This window comes from Pygocentrus nattereri, chromosome 11, assembly GCF_015220715.1.
Source record: "Pygocentrus nattereri isolate fPygNat1 chromosome 11, fPygNat1.pri, whole genome shotgun sequence".
Lineage (NCBI taxonomy): Eukaryota > Metazoa > Chordata > Actinopteri > Characiformes > Serrasalmidae > Pygocentrus > Pygocentrus nattereri.
In genome coordinates, this window is record NC_051221.1 from 34,212,843 (window position 1) to 34,237,926 (window position 25,084).

General features: G+C 38.9%; 1 protein-coding gene across 2 annotated transcripts; it reads right to left on the reverse strand.

Annotated features, from left to right (window-relative positions):
• Positions 1 to 8,730: 8,730 nt before the first annotated feature.
• rbpms2a (RNA binding protein, mRNA processing factor 2a) lies at positions 8,731 to 21,609 on the reverse strand. 2 transcript variants are annotated; one of them, XM_017706783.2, is made up of 8 exons: positions 21,104 to 21,609; positions 17,833 to 17,910; positions 17,595 to 17,633; positions 17,454 to 17,516; positions 16,294 to 16,444; positions 14,752 to 14,915; positions 9,703 to 9,775; positions 8,731 to 9,588 (listed from the first exon to the last, which is right to left on the reverse strand). In XM_017706783.2, exons 1-7 carry the CDS (start codon positions 21,155 to 21,157, stop codon positions 9,710 to 9,712), a joined length of 615 nt encoding a protein of 204 aa, XP_017562272.1. In that variant the 5' UTR covers positions 21,158 to 21,609; the 3' UTR covers positions 8,731 to 9,588; positions 9,703 to 9,709. The 2 variants fall into 2 exon arrangements, with proteins under 2 accessions (XP_017562272.1, XP_017562273.1); XM_017706784.2 differs by having other exon boundaries at positions 14,767 to 14,915; positions 21,104 to 21,608.
• Between the last annotated feature and the right edge of the window lie 3,475 nt (positions 21,610 to 25,084).

Here is a 25,084-nt window from a genome sequence, read left to right on the forward strand (position 1 = left end):
AATCGTTAGTACACCCCTCAGTCTTCTCTAAGGGTCCCTTATTTGTTGTCTTTCATGAAAACCACTGTAAATGATCAAAACCTGTAACTTGTCACAGTGTGTTCTATAAGAGTAAAGTGGGGTTTATGCTATTCTAGTAATAAATATGCTTCAGTAAATTGTGCTCATGATGTAACTGACAATATTAACAAGTCTCTGTGGCGGCTGTGAAGGTGTCAAGGAAAAATATGGACCCAAGAAATTTGTTACTTTTTATTGTTTTAACGTTTATTTGAATTATGAATATGACTTTATTCTAATGTATATTGTGATAAACTCACTGCTGAGGTAAATTGTTTAAAAATTTGCTTAGATGCCTAAAACCTTCGCACAGTAACGTATATACACGACTACAGAAACAACGACCTGGAAATATGCACAGATATACAGTCGTATGCAAAGGTTTGAGCACTTCTGGTCAAATTACATAATTTGTCAATTTTTAAGTGAAAGGAAGACCTCTGCAGCAAACTATTTAACAGTTAACATTTTCTGCAGATGTTAATGCTTTATATTCAATTACCTTGTACAAAAATGAGCTTCTTTTAAAAAATTAAAAATTAAATAAAAACATGCAATTTGGTCAGAGGTGCCCAAACTTTTGCAAACAACTGTACACAGAGAAATAGGGGTCTAATGATGTTACTACAGACATAGCAAAGTCAAGTCACTTGGCTCACCTGTGCTCTAAAACTATCCATCCATCCATTTTCTAAGCCGCTTCTCCGTCAGGGTCGCGGGGGCTCTAAAACTAATAGTTTCTATAAAGGCAATGTAAATATGTTCTCCAAGCATGCTGAAAAGCACTGCACTTTTCTGCAAGAATACTACACAGTACTGAAACATTGAACAGCTAGACATATGCATATAGAGGTCACATTAAGTTCACCTGTAAAGGTTAGAGTATATTTTAGGTTCATCCTGAAATTTCACCGGAAAGCCAAATATGCCTAAGTTTTTTTGTGAGTAGTGTATAATTATATAACAGCGATGTTCTAAGCATTTTGTAATCCTGCTACTCGCTGCCCACAGCACTGCACTCCTCCCTTCTCCAACACACCTGATCCAGCTCCATATTCAGTCGATGAGCTGGATCAAGGAATACTTGTTTTAAAGAAGGAGACCTGTCTAAATCAAGTTGTGGAGCTGTGTTGCGCCCTCTGACGACAATCACATCCTCTAATGAAAAAAATCTGGTTGTAAATTACTGAGTAGTTCGTTTGAGATCAGGACCTGTCACATCAAGTGATGAGAGGCTGTTATGCTGGTTTACCGAGCATTACAGCAAAAGCTAATGCTAGAGTGCTAAGCTATCAGTTAGCTGTTAACTCGCTTGATGAAGCCAGTTTACAAACTGACCACTTCTTCAATTTGCACAGTCACACCACACCACATCACACACACACACACACACACACACACACACACACACACACATATATATATATATATATATATATATATATATATATATATATATATATATATATGCGCTAACCTAGTTGTGCTGGAGACCAGCCACTTTCGCTGGCTTATCTAGCACTAGTTATAAAGGACTCAACTAAAATGAACATTACACCCCGAAAAATTAACATGCCCTTAAGTTTATCAGCTAATTATCCAAATGAAATGCAACACTTATAATATACAAGTCTGCTAACAATATGTGTGCAGGGATATTAACTCTCAGGAAAACAATATAATGAAGTAAACTGTTTCACCTGTATTCGTTAGTATCAGCTCCGTGTCCGTTAAATTTGAATTTAAAACATTCGCTGGGCTGCAGTTAGCTCAGTAGCTAACTAGCGTTTCGACAAGCGGTGCGTTTGAAATGCTGTTTTCTTTCCCCTAAAACTTTCTGAAATCCCAAATTATGTCCTCCCTTCAAGAACTTGGTACAGGTGCAAACAAGTCTATTGTGAAACTAAAATAATTTCTTAGTCACTGTATTACCAGCAGTGCTATGAATGAGCTGCCATTTCACTGCGACGTGCTGCACTTGGATCTTTTCCCACCGCGGCGCTCTGGGTCGTCCTTCTCTTCCCACGATGAGCTCTGTGCGCAGACGACAACCCAAAGAAATAAACACAGGTACTGTGAAGCATTTTTACCACTCGATTTAATGACTCACTGGGACTGAAACAAAGCCTGACAAACAGCAGTATTGCTGTTAGGCACCAGATGGCGCTGCACTTCACTCCTGAGGTCGTTTACGATAATTGCCCTCCGTGTGAAGCCCCTTTAGTTGCATATTTCAGGATGTTCTGCAGCTCAGTGTCCAGGAGAAGTACGGGGTAACTTCGTGTAGCGAACAGAACATTTGAACAAACATAATCAACTTCAAATACTTGCTCTCTCAGTAAATGAGAGAAAATGTCTCAGTTTCATCCACAGGGCGCCTTTTTGCCAGGTACAGTTTTAGGGTGCAGCTCAGCTCGTACAGATACTTGCCTATCTGCATCGAAATACATCAGTTTTATCTGGCTCTCTATCACACCATATTCTAAAATTAAAGTATAACTTATCGCTGCACGTTTCGGATGGTATCATGTCTCTCCTGGTAGGCATCCTTTTGGCATTGTTCAGGAAATTCAAGCACGATTTTTGCGTTATATCACCAGGCGTACCACAAAAACAGCTACGTTTTTTTCTTCGTTCATCAAGGTACAAACAGTGTAAATGTTCCCTCAAAGGTACATCAGTGGTTTTAAGGTGCAGTTGTGCACCTTAAATAAGCTTTTCCAATTGAAAAAGTGCATATTTGTACCTTTTCATAATTTAATGTTTTAAAACAGAACAATAAAATAAAAAGTCTGGAAATAAGACAGGGTGTGTGGAGTCAGTACAACTTAGAAAATATGATTTCAATGGAATACAGTACAATTACCCCCTCAGTGACAGTTTCATACTTTTTTTCTGAGACTGCACAGTAAATATGTAGCTACACTGTGTTCAATCACTCATTTTAACACAGCTGTTGGAGGATGGAGTGGAGAAGCATGGAGTCAGGACAGAATAAAATATTTTTAGGGGGCAATTTCTGCCCTCAGTGACTGACTAACTAACCATTTAAATTCAACAGCAGATAAATTACAAATCAAGCTGTGCGTGGAAGCTTTGTTGTTTATTTTGTTGGGGAAAAATACAAAATGATTTATGATGAACGCTTTTGGATTCAGACATTGTCAATTGCTGGAACCTCTTGTAAAATGTAATGTGCCATTTGATGAGCAGATCAGCCCGTTCACGCTGTCAGATCAAGATCAGGAGAAGTTATGTGTGACGTAGAGGTGGAACAGTTGATCGGCTGCGTATCAGTATTGGCTGATTTTCAGACTAAGTAAGCAGTGGGTGATCGACAGATATTTTTCTGTGTGGGGGCCCTCAGTTGCAGGACCCTGCAGTTCCTCATTCAAACGCAAGATGGAAAAACAGATCTTCTGACTTTTTACCACAGAAATAAATGCCTATGTACAGAGTCTAAACACGCATATACTAATGCTGTCTTTTACACTGAGTCCATAGCTGATGACTACAACACTGTGTGTTTTAATCACAGCCTGCTCTATTTTCTGCCCTGCATAGATGCGTTAAAATCAGGCTCCACTGTAATGGTTGCATCCTAAACAAGTGTGAAAGCATGGCGGCAGAAGTCTTGAAGTAAAAGCTTAGATGACTAGGCAACAAAATGCAGAGGATAAAGACAACACATAGTGACTTGACAGTGAGTTTTTGTAAAATGGGATATACCCACCGTGTGCACTGTTTAGTTGCAGTGCTTAAAAGAAAAAAGGTTTGAGTGTTTAGGCAGAAAAACGCCTCCAACTTGGTGTGAAGGTCCCACTATGTTAAAATAGTGCTGAAATGCCCCAAAAACACTGATCAGTCCATCTCTAGTGAGAAGTGTCTGCTGTTTAATTAGTGGTATAATGACATTGACTGACATTGATTTGTTACATTTAGAAGTTGATGCATGCATATTTATTACATTTTGGGAGCAATTTTGACATATTACTTGTTTTCAATGGGCAAAATGTTAAATTTTTTACAATTTTTTATTTTTTTGCCCCTTGCCTTACAGCTGGATGATACACTTTGTTTCCAAAAGTATTCGCTCGTCTGCCTTCACACGCATATGAAATTGAGTGACATCCCATTCTTAATCCATAGGGTTTAATATGATGTCGGCCCACCCTTTGCAGCTATAACAGCTTCAACTCTTCTGGGAAGGCTTTCCACAAGGTTTAGGAGTGTGTTAATGGGAATTTTTGACCATTCTTCCAGAAGCACATTTGTGAGTTCAGACAGTGATGTTGGACGAGAAGGCCTGGCTCGCAGTATTCGCTCTAATTCATCCCAAAAGTGTTCTGTCGGGTTGAGGTCAGGACTCTGTGCAGGCCAGTCAAGTTCTTCAACACCAAAATCGCTCATCCATGTCTTTATGGACCTTGATTTATGCACTGGTGCGCAGTCATGTTGGAACAGGAAGCGGCTGTCCCCAAACTGTTTCCACAAAGCTGAGAGCATGAAATTGTCCAAAATCTCTTGGTGCTGAAGCATTGAGAGTTTCTTTCGCCAGAGCTAAGGGGCCGAGCCCAACTTCTGAAAAATAAAACCACACCATAATCCCCCCTCCACCAAACTTTACACTTGGCACAATGCAGTCAGACAAGTACCGTTCTCCTGGTAACCGCCAAACCCAGACTCGTTCATCAGATTGCCAGATGTAGAAGTGTGATTCATCACTCCAGAGAACATGTCTCCACTGCTCTAGAGTCCAATGATGGTGCTTTACACCACTGCATTCTACACTTTGCATTACGCTTGGTGATGTAAGGCTTGGATGCAGCTGCTCGGCCATTAAAACCCATTCCATGAAGCTCTCTATGCTGCTCTTGAACTAATCTGAAGGCCACATGAAGTTTCGAGGTCTGTAGCAATTGACTCTGCAGAAAGTTTGTGACCTCTGCACAATATGCGCCTGAGCATCTGCTAACCCTGCTTTGTCATTTAACATGGCCTACCACTTTGTGTACAGCTGGGTTTATATGTGTTTGCAGGGTGTTTGAAATTGTAGTGAAAGAACAGTTCAAAGCACATAAACATGAAATCTTTTTCCTTTTTGGAAGGCTGATTTCCGCAATACTCTTTATGGTTTCCTTTGGTGATATTTCGTTTAATAGGCCCGTATTCTGCATATTTGTCCCTGAGGTCCACCAATTCACATAGTTTTATGTATTAAAAACAGTCATATCTTATTTTACTTGACCTTTTTTTTACTTTTCTAGCCTCTCTTTATTTGCTGTGCTGCATTGACATTACAGCCAAGTGAGGCAGTTTTCATTTTGTCTCTTATTCATTTCTGTACAGACAGTCAGCAGTTATGCTTGGGGAACTGTGAGAGCGACAGCAGTGAGAGTGATAAAAAGTTGAGCTTTTGCAGCTTGGTGTCCATATATGGTTGTATAGACAGGGGAGTGAGTGGTATGTTTTTAAACTTTATCAGCATTCACATAATACCAAACTCTTTTATTTCAAAATAATGAGGAAAATTCCATTTTCCGTTATATGGAGCCTTTAAGACAGTGTTTTAGAATAGAGTACTAGTACTGAGAAAACATGGGTTCATTAACTTTATAAATGCAGACATATATGTCACCTGATGCCTATATATCCGAAAAATGGTGACATTGAATTTTATCAGTATTGCCCAGCTCTACTTTGCTCTCGTTCATTGTGACACTGCTTGGAACACAGCAGCCTGGAATGAGTATGGAGTCTCTGCTTGATATAGTGGATTATCAATGATCGAGCTTAAAGCTCATGATCTTTAGTTAAGATAAACTTCAGATACACAGCTGGGTGTAGGCAGCTCCACTTAAAAACCCCTGTGGTGGAGGACAGACTCATGTTTACAGTGGACAGTGTAAACACAGAGTTAAATGAAAGAAACCACTCTATCTGCACTACAGCATAAACATGCACAGAGAAGTAGCTTATACTCTACATGTACATGTTTTGTGGAGAATGAGGAGTTTTGGCCAAGCTTTGTGTAGATACGTCCTTGTACTTGCACGCACATGGAGATTTAAGGTGGATACTGTTGGTATTTCTGTATGATGATGCTGCATGCTTCCCACATCTTTCATCAAGATGATTGTATTAAAATGTCTTCATTTAGAAATGACAGTGGAGCTCATATTGAATGAAAGAATATGAACAGGGGTCAATTAGAACTGGGCAAACAAGAGTTATTCGTTGTATAGTTTTTCCCTTGAGTTCATTTTATAACATTTGTGTGGATTTATGTACCAAAAGCAGTTATAGTTCATTTTGATATAATAATTTTCCTATCTCTCTTCATCCATAAGAATTTAACAGGCTGTTTTTGTTACTAAGAGTGATACATGTAAATGATCTGAGTTTTGATTGGTTGCTCTGTATTGTGTCTCATTCAAAGAGTACTGTGCTAAAACACTGCTTAGAACTTCAACATGAATCAGTGGAACTAAACTAAACTAAACTAACGAATGGGGCTAAACTGCTGTTGGCTGAATTAGCAGATATATTGAAATTAGTTCTTTTTTGCGATATTAATAAAAGTAGTGATCAAAAAAAGGGCTTCCAAACTAGCCTCCCTATATGGATGGTATGGACAATGTTTAGATGCTACATCATGATTGCAGAAAAGTGAAGGACTTTGAGTTTTCCATGACATAGGCCTTTAAAACATCCAATTAAATTCATATTGGAGTGAAATGAAACTACCAACAACTAAGCTAATTTGTCTTTGTCTAAGGAATTGTATTGCCAGTCAGTCATTCCACTACGCACTACTGAACAAAGAAAACCATTGATTCATGTGTTAAACCTTTACCTTTTACTTTTGATACTTTTTTACTTTCACATAAGTGTATTTTGGCTCCATGCTTCCACTTTTACTTGAGGAAAATGTTTAAACAGTACCCATTCTGTCAGTTAAGTTTTCTTCTGTACTTTTTCCACCTTGTGCATAAATGTGCCTTCAGCTGTTGCCAAAGTGTGTCTCAGTCCAACTCTAACTACACACAAAACTCTGTGTATGTGCTTTTGGGTGGGATGTGTTAATTAAAGCAATTGTGATTTAATTCTAATCTGATGTGACAGTGAGCACAGGGGCCCTCCTACCTCCTGAATCACTCAGCTGCTCCATTCAGATAATTCAGCACCCCATCACCCCTCCACACACACACACACATACATACACACATACCTACATGTGATCACACACTTGGCTTCTCAATAGGAGCTCTTTTGTTTGGCTGTAATTGTTGGGTTACTACAATAAGTAAGCATGTAGTGCCTGATTGTTTCATCACTGAGTCAGTGGCCCCCTGCTGGAGATTAAGAGTCATTGCATTAAATCTCCAACAAAAGTCTCAATAAAAAAAAGAGAAACATTGTGTTGGGAGAAGTGTTTGCGAACTTTAGGGTCACTTTCTGTTTTGATTTTTCTCTGTACCCCTTCTCTATTATGTACACACACAGGCACCACCCAGCAGTGAGTGGGAGAGTTGGGCATCTTTACTCAAAGTCAGGAAATTCCTTAGAGAGGGGAGTACAGCTTCCATATATCTGCTCAGTATCAACAATATGTAACTATCCTGAAACTTCCAACAGTGAGATGGATTTTCCACTTCACACAAAGAAATTAAACAATGCAGGCACCAATTAAGACTTAGATTTACTACCTTTCATGTCATATGATACTAGAGCTTTTAAAGCAAATATTACAGTTTTGTAGTAAGAAAATGGACAAGTACACACAGACAGTCCAGATCCTCTGACATGTATTGGTCTGCATGCAAGTTTTGCACCAGGGCTGCAGAGCCCTTGAACGCTCAACCCAGCTGGTTTGAGGTAGAGGGATTTCCTCTCTCAGCTCGATTCGTGATGCTATCAATCCTCAAACATTCCTACATATGACACTTTCCTGCTAGGGCTGCTAAAAACAGGCCACAAATATCAAACCCACAGCAAGGACTGCGTCACAAAAAGGCACAAGCTGTTGAGTAATTGGGCTCTTGACTATAGTGCACTTTGATATGTGTTTGAATAATGACCGGTTACATCAACTGTAACCTTATGCACAAAAGGTTTATGAAAAGATAAGGTTTACCAACCTCAACGTGAGTGATTCCTAAATAGTATGGCTACTGGGAATTATTGATCAAGGCCTCTCAAATTAGCTAGAATTGCACAGGAGTGACCATAAATGGAGAGCCAGCTATGAAGGCGTTTATACTGTATGTTTCTGCTGACTTTGAGCTCAGCATTTGACCTTGGAGGGGATAAAATAACACCCCAGCTTCTTAAAGAAATCCAGCAAGACTTCTCAGATCAATCTGTTTATTATCCAGTTTCACATTCTGGAAAAAAAAGCATTTTCCACTGTTTATTTTTTTATTTATTTTTTTTGTTTTTGTTTATTTATATATTTTTTTTTTACAGCAATCTCATCTTAGCAGTCCATTTTAAACTAGCAGTTCTGCCACAGTCTGTGTAGTTCAGTATTCAACACCAAGCAAAAAAAACTAAACAAAAAAACAAAAAAGCAAAAAAAAAAATTGCACTTCTCTACTATAAACAAGATAGAGACAGAAAAAACATTCATCAAAATAATATCAAAATAACACAAGGGAAGACTTAACATCTTATACAGATATACTTATTTAATTGCACAAAAATGCATAAATATCCATTATTACACAAATGTACAAAAATACTTGTACTTTTTTTTGTTCAAATATACTCTAAACAAAACACAGATACCGGTATTTTGGCAGATCGGGTCGTTCAAGGGCGAGGCGTTCAAGGTCTGGAGGAGAAGGGTCTCAGAAGGACTTGCCCATCTTAGACAAGCTTACAGTCAAGATCATAAAAGATAAAAAAAAAAAAAAACCCAGTGCATATGGAAATTCATTCTGAACACACGAAAAACAAACAAGACTTGATAGTAACAAGAAGTTGGCCTCTACTTTGCAAGTAACACCATACATGTAAAAAGCAAGTCAAGCGCAAAGATCTTCACAGAAGCTAGACTAGGATATCGAAAAAAGCTAAAGGGAGTTGACCAAGTATTTTCACAATGGCAACACAAGGAATAAAGAGAAACCAAAACAGACACACAACTTTGCATTCTAATTTTCATGCCATATACTATACTTCAACATGCATAATGATTAACCCCTCCCTCCGAACACACACAACCAATAAGAGAGCAGCTAGAGTGTTTAAACTTGCACATGATCGGCTCATCACATGTTTGGCTTTGAAAACGCGGAGTGTGTACCATTAGGCCATGAGGCCCCAGCTGTGGATAACCATCCTGTCTTGTCCTGTTCAGAGTCCTTCAGAGAAGAGTTTTCTCCAGAAAAGTAAAGTCCTTTTAAATGCTCTTTGCATCTGTTAAATAAACCTGATTAAATTAAATGTTGAGCCCAGTATGCCTTTGCTCCCCATGGAGAGAGAAGGAGGAAAAAGAAAAAACCTTCAGGTACTGACTGGCGTCTGTGGAGAGAAAGTAAAGTTATACGCTGAAGTGAATGAATTGAGCGAGAGAACAAAGCGGCTGTTGCTAGGTTTACTCTATAGCTGGAGGTCAGCAGATTTAGAGATACTCACTAAATACTTAACAGAACTGGCGGGATTTCCACCCGGGCTGTGAGGTGTCAGATGGTGAGGGGTACCAGCGCATCTATAGGGCAGAAGAGCAGGTTAATAGCACATTAGAGTCCCAGCATTAAGGCAAAACAGGCAATGAATATCAATTAGCACAGGTTCAAAACCTTAGTCCTGGAGTACCTTTGCCTGCATTTGTGTTTTCCCTGCTCTAATGCACCCACTTCCTAATTAGCCGATTATTTGGATCAAGTGTGTTAAAGCGGAAAAGTATTAAGAAGGAAAATCATCTTAAATTAACTACATTAAGAAAAAAAGCTGAGAAATACTTCTTTAAAAAGCCTCGTTGTTCTGAATTTCTTTCCTCTTGTAAAAAGTTATGAGGGTAAGTGGTGTTTAAGAACATGCTTTTTCAAGAATATTTTCTTATTCTTACAACCGACTGCAGGAATGAGTTTCACAACACGAGTGTTATAATAAACCAAGAAGGATTTTCCAGCTGGATATTTCCACCCCCTAACTTCTAATTCTTGTTTTCTGTGTCTTTTTTAATGTTTGGTTTTATATTTTATTTTACCTTCATTTCACTGTCCACTGCACTAATGTGATTAAACTGAATTAGAAATCATAATTTCTGGTAATCTGTAAAATGCAACAATCCCAATGTATGACAACCTATAGTCAACACACAAAAACAATTAAATTAATAAAAGAATTCTTAGGGAAAAAATTAAGACTTACTTTAAGAACATTGGGCCTTGTTCACCAATCGTTCTTAAGAGAAAATTTCTTTTTTGTTTTCATGAAGATTCTGACATTCACCAAGATTCTTATTTGAGATTTGTTCTTGGGTAAAACCAGAATCTACACCCAATCAAGAGCACAAATGCGTGAACAGTTCTGTGGTTTAAAAATCATGAATCTGACAGACTTTTTCTTAGGACCTTTCAAGACAACAAATTTAAGAAAAAAATCTTGAAGATATTGGTGAATAGGGCCTAGTTTTATGAACTTTAGGTTTTGTCTTAGGATAATTCATATGCTTTTCCTTAGGAAAGCCTTCACAAGCCCCAGGACTGGGTGGGAATCTGTGAGCTCCAGTCATTCATGTGAATGTGGCATTCATATTTAGAAGCACTAGGGCAGAAAATAAATCATTTTATGTCAATCACAATTTGTAGGAATGTAATTTTGAAAATGCCAGAGCAACAATTTTGATTGTAACCAATATGATCAACAGTGCTGTCTTAAATAAGTTGTAGGGGGAATGTAACTACATTACAATGAAACCTGTTGTGAGGGTAAAGTAGCACACTCCGTCATCCCTGATTTTACTTGCTGTGGTCTCTCAGACCAAAGCTGGTGGACAGGAAAGTCGTAACAGTCTGCAGAAATCTTTCACCAGGTTGCCATTAGCTCTCTTCCGTCCTGGCCCTTTCTGAGGGCTGGAAAGAGAAAGTGAGGGCAATGCCCTGTCCAAGGGCAAGAGAGCTCTAAACAATGAGCCTGGCACAGATATAGCGGCCCCCGCTGTTGGTCAGCCATTCCATCGTTCAGCGCGAAACGACCCACATTTCTCTCACGCTCGGTTTGAGAAACGCACCAACAATTAACTTCAGACAAAGCACTTTGGTCCATACAGTGCAGGCAACTTTCCTTTCAGCCGCATCGGTGCTGCAAACAGGAGACATTCTACTGTAAGGAGGTGATCAAGACTAAGAGCAACTTGTCTTCACATGTTTCCATTTAATTGAGAACACCGTTATCATTGTGCTAGGACTGAAACTGATCATAAAAACATTCCAACATGTCCTTTTTTCACTGTTCATTATACATACATGCTAAATTTCTATTTTCAAATCTACATCGAACTGTTATGAGCACATAATCCAACTGAGCACATGTAATTATGGCTAACTATATTGTTATCCAATTTATATTATTGTCATCTTTTATTTTTATCTCAACACCGTTCCAACTCCAGATTGTCTGATTGTGTGAGGCATGCTTGTATACAGATTTTTGATTGGATGCACGGATTCCATGTAGTAATGGAATTGCATGTCAATCTACAGTACTTCTGCTTGCCCGAACAACAACGTTTTGCAACAACAACAACACCTCCCCCCACCCCCACCCCCACCCAAAAGCCACCAAAGTACACGTACTGACTCAGGGCTGGTCCCCAAGCTCTAATCCACAGACATATAGAGGAGTGCAGGTCAGTATGGCTGTTGATTAGAGCTTGGAGACCTGCCCTGAATGAGTACATACATTTTCGTGGCTGTCGGGCAAAGAAGTGATAGAGTTTGAATGGTGGCAAAAATTAATGGGACTCGAGAGATGGAATAAAATGACAAATGGCTGAGTGGGGGTCAGAACAACAGCAAATTCATGCTTAGAGGCCTGTCCTGATTAAGTACACACATTTTGGTGACTGTCGGGCAAAGAAATAAGAGTTTGAGTGGAGGCGAAAATGAATGGTACTATACTGACCCACATTCCTCTATGTGTCATTTTTTCATCCCTTGTTTCTCGCTCATTTTGTCCTTTGGTTCAAAAATGTTGCAATTTGCATCTTTTTGGCACTCAGCCCTACAATGAAAGTTTGGATTTTGCTCACCACAGCTGTGCCCTTCCTGAGGTATAGTTTATAGCACGTTTAGCATGTGTGCATGTCAGGTTTAAGCAGTCATGTGTGCATGTGACCTTGGCCAGCAACTGCATTTTAAATGGATATGCCATCGTACCTTTCTCTTCTCTCTCTCGCCTTTAGAGTCACACTAAAGAACATCTCTTTGCACCCAGAGGACAAGGCCTTTCACAGGTGTTAACCTACAGAGACCACGGCATCACACTTGCACTCAAAAAGCCACTCATTGGATCCCAAACAGCACTTTTGAAACAGCCAAACCTCCATTATTCCCATGTATGGATCCCTAGTAAAATGGAAATGGTGAAATAAGAAGGAAGACTAAGGATGTAATAGAAGAGAGTGCAGATTCATAGAAGCCTCTAAATAACTGATGGACTGGCTGGGCTTAAGGTACAAGCAGAGTATGTATGTGCATAGATGCTCAAGAGACGTTTTCAGGTAAAAGCTTAGTCGACCCTTTCATCTGTGACCTTTAGCTTGCATTTTGTCATTGTCATGACAACGGAAGGCACAGTTCAGTTGCTCAGTCAATAGGCTTGTCAAGACAGGGTCCTCTCATCCAGTCACATTCGATTAAGTGAGGGAGTGAACAGCATTAAATATTAAAAAGATCCTAACTGACAGTAACAATGGATTAGACCAGTCTGTAATTAAAACTTCTGACACATTCATAAGCTGTCAACAATACTGACTTTATAAATCGAGGTCAGAGACCAAAAAGCCTAGGCATTATGTGCCACAAGCATATAATATTATAGCATTAAGGGGATATACACCTCCATTTAAAAAAAAAAAAAAAAAAAAAAAATATTTGCATGCATTTTAACATCCTTATAATTGTGCACAAACTATGCCAGAATGTTAAGCACTACTACATACATAAGAGTTGAAATGTATGGGAGGAACAAAAGCTGTGATATCCTTCACCTGCATAGTTTTATTAGGTCGTAAACAAGCATTTTGGCTAAAGTTTAACCGGTCTTTACCGGCTACAAATTTACTCAACCACCAATGTATAATCCAAACTGAGAGGCAATTAAAAACAGATTTTCTGTGTTGTGATCCCTTAGCAACGCTGGCAAATGGAGGAATGTTTTGTGAGATGTTAGGAAAGAAGCTGGTCAGTCACTGAAGACTGCAGATGGTGATAGCATGGATATAAAAGGGGATTTAAATATTATATATATATATATATATATATATATATATATATATATATATATATATATATATATATATATATATATATATATATAAATATAAAATGAGGAATTATCATGCCGAGTCTTTGACATATGAATCCAAGTGGCATGTCGAGAGTGATGACTGGTCCCTCAAACATTTCACTGATCTTTCAGATCAGACGCAACGCCAACAGAGTATGTTCACATATACTCTAACCACAAAGCCAAATGGTCAGTACATTATAAAAGCATCCTAACTCCTTATCTCATTAGTCACCACTACAATTACAGACTGAATTTAGGACAAGAGCTATTACAGAACAGCATTTCCTTAGTTCATCATATCTTAGTTCCAAACAGGAAAATAGCATTAAAGAAGCTCTGACCATGACCCCAATTGAAAATTTCCTAAATGCTATCTTAACCTTAGGACAACCCTGATCATCTCCCAAGTTCTGTTGACTTTGTTATTAGAATGATATTCATATGCATCTGTAACAGTTAGCATAACATGTTCACTAGCATTAAGTAGCATAAGGTTACATTTACTAATATTGTAAAATGCACAAATTTCCCATTTCAGATAAACTTGTTAAATAAAATATTGCAGGGATGGCAAACTAAAAAAAAGGCAATTAAACCACTACATGAGAGTTGAAGTCGGATGTTTAATAGGAGAAATAGCATGGTGTGTGATTAAAGCAGGTTGCTACTTCTTGGGAAATGGAAATCTGGGCAGTAGAAACAGTTCTACTGAACAGCAAGGGTTCACCAGAGTCATTTTCTTAGCTCTTTATACTAGTTTTGGTAGACTTCAAGGACATTGCACTTTTACTTTTATGGGTTTTTTTTTGGTTTTGAAAACAGTAGTTGTTTGGCCAACTATTACTTACATATTTTGTTTATGTAATTTCACTTGCATGTCAGATGCATACACAAAAGGCATAACTGATTATCAGTCTTGACTGATTTAGGACTTCCTAAATTGAGAAGCTAAATTAAGATAGAACTCCAGAATTAAGATAGGATTTGCTTTTGTGGTATGAACGTGTGTCATAAAGACAGAATGTTTCTATAACACGCCCCTTTAGAGCTTTAGAGACCCAGGAAGCACACAGCAATAAAGTTTGCCAGGTCACTCTACAGTACAGCATGAGCCGATGTGAGTGTGTATAGGGTGTGTAGTGTGAAAGGTAAGGAGAGGGAACACACCGGTTGGTCCCTCACCTGGGCGTGCAGGGCGGCGGCGGCTGCAGCGGCTGCGGGGTAGGTGAATGCTGCATGGGGCAGGCCAGGGGTCAGCTCAGTGGTGTAGAGAGGGTACGGAGCCCATGCCTCCGGGGATGCTGGGATCAGTGCTGCACCAGTCAGGTCATCTACAGACACACACGTGCCCGAATGAGACACGTGGCACATTCAGAATGGACAGATGTGTACAGAGAATCTGCAAAAGCCCAGGAAACCTGTCTGCCTGCCCTTACACACCTGCTATACAATTTACTTAATTTTTACAGCATAGAAAAGAATGAAAAAGCTTAACTGTAGTAGAAAAATCTTTTATTAAAAATATCCTTTGCACTACTGACACACCAAGCATTTTAATATATTTAAAACACTCAACACTAACTGGACACTCACTTCTGTTACAGTGATGATATTTACTGCATATTTCATTTGAATGCTTAATGTGGCACATAATTAGGGGTGTGCGATTTTGCAAAAACACAAAACATTTTCATGATAAACAATATGCATCATATTTCCTGAGGTCAGATCATTTAGAACAGGTGTTCAAAAAAACAAATATATATATATATATATATATATATATATATATATATATATATATATATATATATATATATATATATATATATATATAAAAATCACACACACACAGTACTGTGCAAAAGTCTTACCTCACCTAAGACACACTACACAAATAGATTTTGAAAGTATGTGTTTATTTGCTGAGAAAAGTATTATTTAAATAAACAAAATGTATTTTTTATATATATATATATATATATATATATATATATATATATATATATATATATATATATATATATATATATATATATATATATATATATATATATATATATATATATAAAATAAATTGTGAATTTAAGGATGTTAGTGTGTTCGTTTAACCATGGTCAAACCTCTCCTGGAGGAAGCCCAGTATTATATGTTGTTAAAAAGCAGCTTCTGGTTTGATCAGTCAGTGCTTCAGTAAATTGTGCTCATGATGTAACTGATAATATTAACAAGTCTCTGTGGTGTGAAGGTGTCAAGGAAAAATATGGACCCAAGAAATTCTACCTTTTATTGTTATGTTTGAATTATGAACATGACTTTATTCTAATGTATATTGTGATAAACTCACTGCTGATGTAATTTGTTTTAAAATATGCTTAGATGCCTAAAACTTTTGCACAGTACTGTGTGTGTATATATTGCTTGTATGTGTATATCACACTCACACACTAAATACAGTTATTAACTGTGCTCCTTTTTCAAATGAAACATGCAGTAAATATTGTCATGGTGTCCAGGGGATAATATTTTCCATACTAATTAATAATTTATCCATTTTTTTCTGTATAAATATAAAACCTGCACACAGAGAGGCAAAACATTCTAAAGTTCTAAGGTTAATGTATCCACAAATGCTGATCTATCCTAACTAGAAAATTCTATATTACCATAGAAATCTACAGAGAGAGATGAGATTGTTTTTGCACTCACATGGGTCCCGTGCAATGAAGTGAGCCCCAAGAGCTGGGTGCAGGCTTGAGGGGTTTGGCGTGGCCATCAGTTTACTCTTTGCCATCTTGGTGTTGGCCTTGGCAAACTCCAGACGCAGTGTCTGAGGGTTCTCCGGGTCAAAACGGATTCCCTTAGGATGGACAGGACAATGTAAGAGACGGAGGAATTCTAGTGTCACTTCAAGTAAAAGTAATCAGGATTATTGTTTACTCTATGTAAATGAGCATGAACGCATTGAGGAGATAGAGGAGATGAAAAGGTGATTAGATAAGAAATGAGCAGATATCAGCAGAGGTTCAGTATCTGTCCATCTATGCTCTAACAGATAATACAGAGGGAGAACATTAACAGCACCAGCATCTCACAGCACAACTGAAAAACGCTACGCTACACTATTTTGTACTTTCCATAAATAATCTCCTTGTCCTTTACTTGCATTAAACTAAAGAAAACTATGAATTTAATCTGACCCCCCCCCCAGTTTAGACACAGCATCAATTCTTACTTCAGCCTTAATTAACAGTTTCTCACCAGATAGTTTAGCTATGAGTATTTTTAAATAAGCTACAAGTGACAATGAAAATAAAGTAGAACCCTTGCCATATGAGCATCAGTAAAATGGTTATGCTTCATGCTGATTAATAAATGAGCGTCAATGTTGTCAGAACGAAGCACAATCTCCAGAAAACCTTTCAGGTTTTTTTTTTTTAAGACCCTCTTAATGTTTAAAGATTATTAATTTAATAAGACTTTCTTCTGTAAGTACGTAATTTTGGATATTTCTATCAAATATTTAAAAAAATGGACTTTGATGCGACAGTGACAGCATACTGGACTCCTGGTCAGCAAACCCATTATGAACCTGAAGTGGACCAACTCTAGCAGATCCATCAAACTTCTGTTGAATTTTGTGAGGACAGAGAGCTTTTAAAAACTGAGCCAACAGCCTGTGACGTCATGGAACTTTCCACTTTTAGGGCCTGAGAGCGAGTCAAACTTATTTAGACCCAAGAGCCTGAGATGAAGTCAAACCCTTAGACGTGAGAGCTGTGGCGCAGAGGGCGGAGGTCTGATCAATAATTCAGAGCAGCATACAGAAGGATGAACATTTACTTACAGACGGTCGAATGATTACTTACATTTAATGCATTTTTCGCTGCTTCAGCGCCAGACCTGCTGTCAAAGGTAACAAAGCCAACAGGCTGAGAGAGCGTGAAAGAAAGAGATTAGATCAGGACTTCACAACTGAGTAAAACAACTGAGTAATTCACGAATATTACCTGCTTTGAGGTTAGTTTTATGAGTGAGCCTTCATATCCCTGTAGAGAAAAGAAAGTGAGCATCTAGCTGCTTGAACAACCAGAATTGCAATGGAAAACAGCCAACATTGTTTAATCATATACATTTATATTAATTAGATGTTAAAATAATCGTTAATAAGTTGGCCCAAAAAATAAATAAATAAAAATATTCCACCTCGGGGTGATTTAATTCTGGGCACTCTGTTGGTCTGCATACCTTGAATGGCCTGAACAGCAGGTACAGCTCCCGTGGCTTGATGTCTACAGGCAGGCCACTGACAAAAAGTGTTCGTACCTAGAAAATGAAAAGGGCTTAGTAACTAAAGAACATGAATTATAGTGACCCATAGAACATGTGCTCTGCAATAACTAAAGTGAATCAATCTGATGAGTTAATAGATTTAAAATGGTAGAGTCTCATGTAAAATGTGGTTTTACTGTGAATTCATGTTTTGTGGAACAGTAATGTACCTGAAAAAAGAAAAAAAAAAATACTGTGTATATGAATCAAGTTTCAGACTACCTTTAGTGCTGCCCGCTTGCAACTTTTCCCTTCCTATTGTCTCAGAAACTCTCTTCATTTTCTGCAGCTTTTGTTCAGTACTTAAGATTGACTGTACACAAAAATCATGAGAAACTGTTAGTTAAGTGAAGACATTAAGTGTGTGCACGGCTACCAGGTGTGAGTGAGCGGACTGAGCGTGGAAAGTGTTTGTGGATGCAAGAATCTCTCTATGGGGAATGAAAAGGATTTCTACTCCGATGCAGTGATAGGCAGAAAATCTAGTACAGCTACACAAATGAATCAGATGAAGCAAATGATACTGAAGTGGTGGGTACAGAGAGAAACAGTGGTTGGAAAGGCCAAAAGAAAAAGTTCATTTGAAAATTTACCACGGCAAGAAAAGAAAAATTAATTGATAACGCTCTACCAAAGCCAAATTATCACAGACTCACAGATATCAGGACGGCTCTGAAATTTTATATACACACACTACAATAAGCTTGATCTTTCTAATAGTTCTGTGTAAATACATCAAACTATGAAACTCATACAAGTCCCGTCCTCATTTGTGGACAACTACTACTGCTGCACAGTAAGAGCTGAGAAAAAGTAGGACAGGTGGGCAAACATCCCAGCAAGAAAATCATAAAACAACCAAATCAAATTAAATAAAAGCTTCACATTTAGTGGTCATAAAATTATTACAAGGCAAAAACAAGCCTATACATCGACACGTCAAATTTAAGCCTATGACTCTGCAGCAGTCAAAACTTGAACGTGTTTTTTTTTTTTCCCCCACTACACATGGGCTAAAATGGCCAACAGCACCCACCTCAAGCAGAGTTTCATATTTCTCTACGCGTCATTTCCACCAATACAGGGTCCACTGGAAATTAGTCATCATTTCCTTCATTTCAGAGAGTGCGGCCGTGTTGTCGGGGGCTGGACCAAGCTGAGGATAATCTCCACACAATGCTAACTGCCGGTCAGAATAAGTGACCCCCAACAACACCTGACAAAATTTTAAAGCCTGCGCTGGTACTCAACCTTGACTCGGACCATTTTCCTTTTTTGACTGAATCAGCAGGTAGAATTACACATAGGAGTTTGTCACTGAAAAACTGAAGCATTGTGTTTTATAAATGTCTGAGAATACCATTCAAAAGTAAGGAAACAAAGATGAGGACAGCTACTTTGACAAAAAGGCATTAACTAGACACAACCAAAAGAGGGGGTCAATAGCCTGATTACAGGTGATTACACTAACACCACCACACTAAGAAGAAATAAACTACGTTTTACAGAGATTTAAGAGATGAGCAACAAAAAAAAATTGCACATCATCTGCAAGCCAAAAAACACCATTTACTAACAACCAAAACACACACTTCGGGCACATAACAGCTAGAAGTAGAAGTGCAGCCCTTGGCCTGTTTTTACTGGAGTTTCAGGCCCCAACACAATGGGCCATCTGAACACGGTGAGCCAAATCCACTAAACTAGGACTGCAACCCTCCGCAAACACAATGGACCCCACACAAGCGGGACCCCGTCCACCCTAGCCGCCCATACCAAAACACTGAGAACCATTTCCACACACACACACACACACACACACACACACACAACCATGTTGGTGGACTGTCTCCAAATACAGCTGAACTTTAATAACCAGAGAGATACGGTCCAAACTGCTTTGCTCATCAAGATAGAACCAACAGTGATATTCATCACAGCTGAATCATTATCACAACAAAGCATAACAGGAGTATCAAGAATATGTCATCAAAGCTGATGTTGTACTCCAGCTCCAAAATGTTTTATGGTTCTCCAAACACACGGAGTGGAAGCCTTGCCTGGTTGCTGCATGCTTTGATCCATACATTTAAATAACTGGACAGGAGTCCTGGAGAGAGACCAGCGGGTTCAGGTCTCCTCCAAGTTAATTGAAAAGCTAAACAGAGCAGACATGCAGCAGGAAATCCCTCCACATCGCACTCTGGAACGAGTCCAGGGGCCAGAGGTGACCACCGGACTGCACAACACTCCTTCAAGCTAGGACGGATTCATTTCAGCAAGACACTTCAAGAAAATAGAGACATGAATTTTAGAGCCACTTTTCAAACAGGTCAACTGGTTAACCGCATGAGACGCTTAAGCCATTAGTGAACATTAACTAAGCCGGCTCAGGCTTCCATACACGCCTCAGCACAAGGAATAGCAGCTTTATTATACTTTATTCTTACTTAATAAGACAGATTTATTAATAGAACTACACAACATGAGTCAGTCAGTCAGGGCTGGACATTAGAAGAGCCTAACCAAAGCTTCATGTGTTAGGAGATGCTACCCCGTCACAAACTTTATAAATTACTTTCCTGCTCTACAGCAGCGTAGAGGGGAAAAAGCATGAAAGCAGAAGTCTACTTCAGGGTGAAAAGTTCCTTAGAGAGCACACAGGCTATACAGGCTAGATGTGAAGTTACATAGACGACATAGATCAAATACACTGACTGAATATACAGGCTGTAAAGGTAAAGCCATCAGGTGTTATAGTTCAGACTGAGGATTAATCATCGACCAAACTGCACGGTGAACAATCAACTCCTGTTCAACTCACATTCCGCAATAGTTTGCAGGAAAAATAACAGAAAGTCCACCACGGTCATTTAAAACTGGCTTGACAAGGGAAACAAAAGTATTTCGACACTTTAAAAAAAAAAAAATCACCGAGGTAAAAAAAACAAAAAAAAAAAAACAAGACCACAGGCTGAAAACCCCGCGACAAAACCGCCTTATGAACAGAGAGACGAGAGAAAAGGCGTGTTACAGCTTTAACACCGACTTTTCTGACCGCTACGAGCCAAAAAAGGGGGGAAAAAGAAGGAAAGTTCACACAACAACAACAAAAAAAGTCCCCGCCGTCCGGAGAGACAAAACAAACTTTAACTTCACTGAGTAAAGAGTAGCAGAGTCCCCTTACCTCCTCCTCTAATGATACATTGTTGTTCGGCTCAGAATCTGATTTGAGACTCATTGTGTAACTTTAACGCTTCTTTGTGAGAGCGAAAAAAGAAGAAAAAAAACAACTTTTCTGTTTTGCTTTTCCCTGTCGGTGGATTTTGTTTCCCTGATGTGCGTTAAAGTTGCAGAAGAAATCTTGGTGCCGTTTTTTGGTGAGACTTCAGAAAAGATGTGCCCAGGTGAAGCCGTGCTTTAAGCCAAGTATCCAAGGAGGTACCATTAAAAATAAAAAAAAGAAAAAGCAAAAAAAAGCAAAAAAACTAAAGGTGATGTAGTGGAGAGGTGCACTGTGAGGGTGAGAGAAGGGAAAAAAGAAGTGATTTTTTTTTTTTTAATTTTCTTTTGTTCCTCACATCAAGCTCGTTTTGAGTTAAACTGAACTGAGAGAGGTAAAGAGGGACCCAGGTCAGGTTTAAAGGTGGAGATGAGCGGAGCTCCTCTGTCTCCTCATTCGCTGATCGCTCCTATTAAAGCGCCGAGCGGAAAAGTGCCGCTGCAGATGGAACTCAGCTGGAAGAGTTCGAGGCCCCGCCCACCACTCCCTAGCAGCGCCGTCGCTAGGGAAGCGCTCTTCTTTGTTTTTGTTCCCACCCGTAATACGACAATGCCCCGCCTCTTCTGCTCTAGGATTGGCTATAAGTCGTTCACTCTCGTGAGAAGTCCGCCTATCAGAGGCTGTTCTGCGCAGGAGGGCGGGGTCTCTCATAATACGGGTGGAGAAAAGAGGCCTCGGTAAAGCGTCTCTACATGGAGAACCGGCTGGGAGCCAATCGGGGACCGTGCACGTGACGTTTTCTTCAGATTTAAACGTCTCTGTGTTCACCGTTTGGACGGTTTCTGTCCATATATCGAAGGGTTATGTTCGTTTTCTGTTTCATTACAGTGGCTGACACTAGTTGCGCCCAACACCGCATAGCATGTGCTATAACGATACACAATAGGATATACTGTACATACTAACCGGACCTCCCGATCTCCTTTCACATTGGCTATTCTTTATTCTGTTTGCCATTTGTTTCGTTTTATTTTACTTTTCTCCTAGTTTAATACGTGTTAACAGTCTATGTGCTTGTTTGTGATGGTCAATGTCTTACATCTCCTACATGTGTACAAACACACAGGCACATTCCTGAATCTGATTTAATACGTTTATGCAGAGTTTTGTGAATAGAGGGTGTCGGTGTAAGTTCTCAGTAACGAAGGTCGCCCAGATCGTTTCTGCTGTGCTTGTATTTTCCTGCTGTCTGTATCTGTTCCTGTGAAGATGGGATTCGTTATCACGTATAAACTCGCAGGTCTGTAATGCCTCATGCTCTTTGCACATGACACAGTGCTGACTGACTGCACCTTCATCACTTCAGTGTCATACAGGATATTGGGCTGCATTCTCAACGGTGTGACTGCTGATTTTTACAGCTCTCTCTCACTCTCTCTCTTTCACACACACACACACACACACACACAACACAGGAGCAATAAAGAATATCATGGATTTGTGACACCTCACATGATGCTGATTTGCGAAACGGTTAAAGTATTAACTGTTAAAAGTATTTACAATTTTGTCTGCTTTAAAATCAAAAGGAAAAAATAAAACACATAACACATATGGCATAAAATGAACAGAATAATTACATTTTGATGGCATTTATTTTGATAATGACTATAGAAATGAATTTGAATAAAATCAATATAAAAAACTAAATAATAAGAATATAATAATATGCTTTAATAATAGTAATATTCTACTGCCATCAATGCAAACTCATTGCATATTTGCATTTGTAATAATAATAAAAATAATAATAAATAGCATTATTTTTATGATTATATTATTATAATGAATGTTGTTTTGTTATTATTATTAGTAGTAGTAGCAGCGTTAGTGGTTTTTGTTGTTGTTAATATCAGTCAAATCAATAATATCACTAATAGTTCTATTAATATGGTGTTTTAAAAAAAGTAGATATCAGTAGTGTTTTTAGCTCTCTCTTGGCCACTGTCCTCTGCAGTGAGGGATTAGATGAAGGCTCTGAGGAATCTCAGAGGGGTGAGGCATTCGTGGTGCCTTTAATGCTGTTAAGATGGGGGAGGAAACCCAGACCCTCCCAGAGAAACATTCCATTTCCTGCTATTACACTGTTTTCCTTTTCCGCTGATCATGAACCAGTCTTGGTCATCAAAAGAAGATTTGGGCAAGAAAAGCTGCTTCTAAATCAGGGGGCGAGGGCCTTCCCTCAGGTGCTGCTGCACCCTCCATTCCCTCTATATCTACATCTGTGACGCACTCTGGTCTGGCCACTGTAAACAGGCCCGGCTCTGCAAATTAAACAAAAATGCCCTGAAATGGTAATGAAATGCCCAGAAGAGAGGACGCTGAGGCATAGGAGTGGTGTGAGTCTTGACTCAGTCTGGTGTCACGAACAGACATAGACATACACTCTTGCCAGTGAAGGTGCTTTGGCTCCTTAATGAAGCTTTCAGTGGGTGGTTCTTCAAATAACCACCATATTCCATTTTGTTATGATCAGTGTTTAAGATGTGAGGGGTTGTCTCTTGATGCAGTAAAAACACTTAACTTCACATATATGCAAAATTTTGTTTTGTAAAAAAATGACAAAAAACATCACTTTACTACTTTAACTGTAATAAATGTTAGAACAAAAAGTTCTGCTATTGGGTACAAGTCATAGAACCTTTTTTGATTTCTCTATAGAACCTTCTTTCTGGACAAACATGTAGGACAATAGGTTGAGAGGCTTAGAGTGAGGGACATAAAAGTACTTATTTTAGATTGTTTTGCTTCTCATGAATCTGTATAGACAGCGTAATAGCAAATCAAGGTACCAGGTACATGTTGGCTCAAGTCTGGGCTCCACAGTGATTTGTGAATTGTGCATATTTGGCAGGTGGAGATAAAGCAGGTGGGTGAATGGAGGCTGGAAAAGAGCTACAGTGCATAGCATTCAGCATGCTGTAGTTTGAAGTGATTAACTGTTAGTATGTTGAGGCAGCAGCAATAGCAAGACCCGTTATGCGATTTTCTGGAGGTCTGTGGCTGTCCGCGTCAAACATCTCAAAGATTAGTAACTCATGAAACAAGTTCGCTGAGGTTGAGTACTATAGCATGAGGCCAGGTTTCAGGTTATGTGGCATGTACATGTATTCCTCTGTGAGTAGCCAGGAGTAAGCTTGCTTATGTTTGCAGCAGCAACAGCAGCCAGCTTCCTGACTTTGTGTGAGAACACAATCAGGGAAAGGCAGAACACTCAGGAGGGTGGCTCTGGAAATATTTGGCTCTTTTGTAATCATTGACCTGCTGCTGTTTCTTGCTGCCTGTCTAAAAATAGACTAAACCCTCCACAAATTTACTCCTAGACTTTCCTCCACATGCCAGGCAGAGGTAAAATATTATCCATCCTAATTAAACAACTGCAGCACAACTCAAATTTGTCTGCGTGTAAAGGATTAAAAAAGAAACAGGCGACTGGAGTTACAGATATGGGAAAAGACATTCAAGATCTCAGCTGTTCATTCGTCTGCTACTCTCCATATTTGGCCAAATGTATGGGTATTATGTAATGCATTGCCATTTTTCCTCAATCAGAGTCCAAGTGTTTCAATGCAAGAATAACAATCTGGAGTCATACCTCTATTTGTAATCTTGAACGAATCTTAATCTTTTCTATCATAGACGCTTTCTCATTCATAGCTTTGCGGTGAGTAATTATCCATGGGCAGATCTTGCTGTAAGGATTTGTTGGGGTCACCATTTAACCTTTTCTGGGCTGTTAAATGCAAGAACATGTCTTGGGGTTAATTTCCAGTCTATAGGAGTGAGAGAGGAAAAAAATGTTTGCTGTGGTGTTAGACAGTGTGGTGAATCTACCAGGGAACAATGAGAGGTTTTTCCTAGTGTAGCGTGATTTAGGAGAATTGA

Bases quoted from the DNA above. Each gene is read 5' to 3' on its own strand.
- rbpms2a (XM_017706783.2), bottom strand. From the start codon at position 21,157: ATGAGTCTCAAATCAGATTCTGAGCCGAACAACAATGTATCATTAGAG. The intron at 17,911-21,103 runs GTAAGGGGACTC...TTCATTTTCTAG, and splicing joins ATGTATCATTAGAGGAGGAG to GTACGAACACTTTTTGTCAG. The intron at 14,916-16,293 runs GTGAGTGCAAAA...GTGTGTCTGTAG, and splicing joins CTTCATTGCACGGGACCCAT to ATGACCTGACTGGTGCAGCA.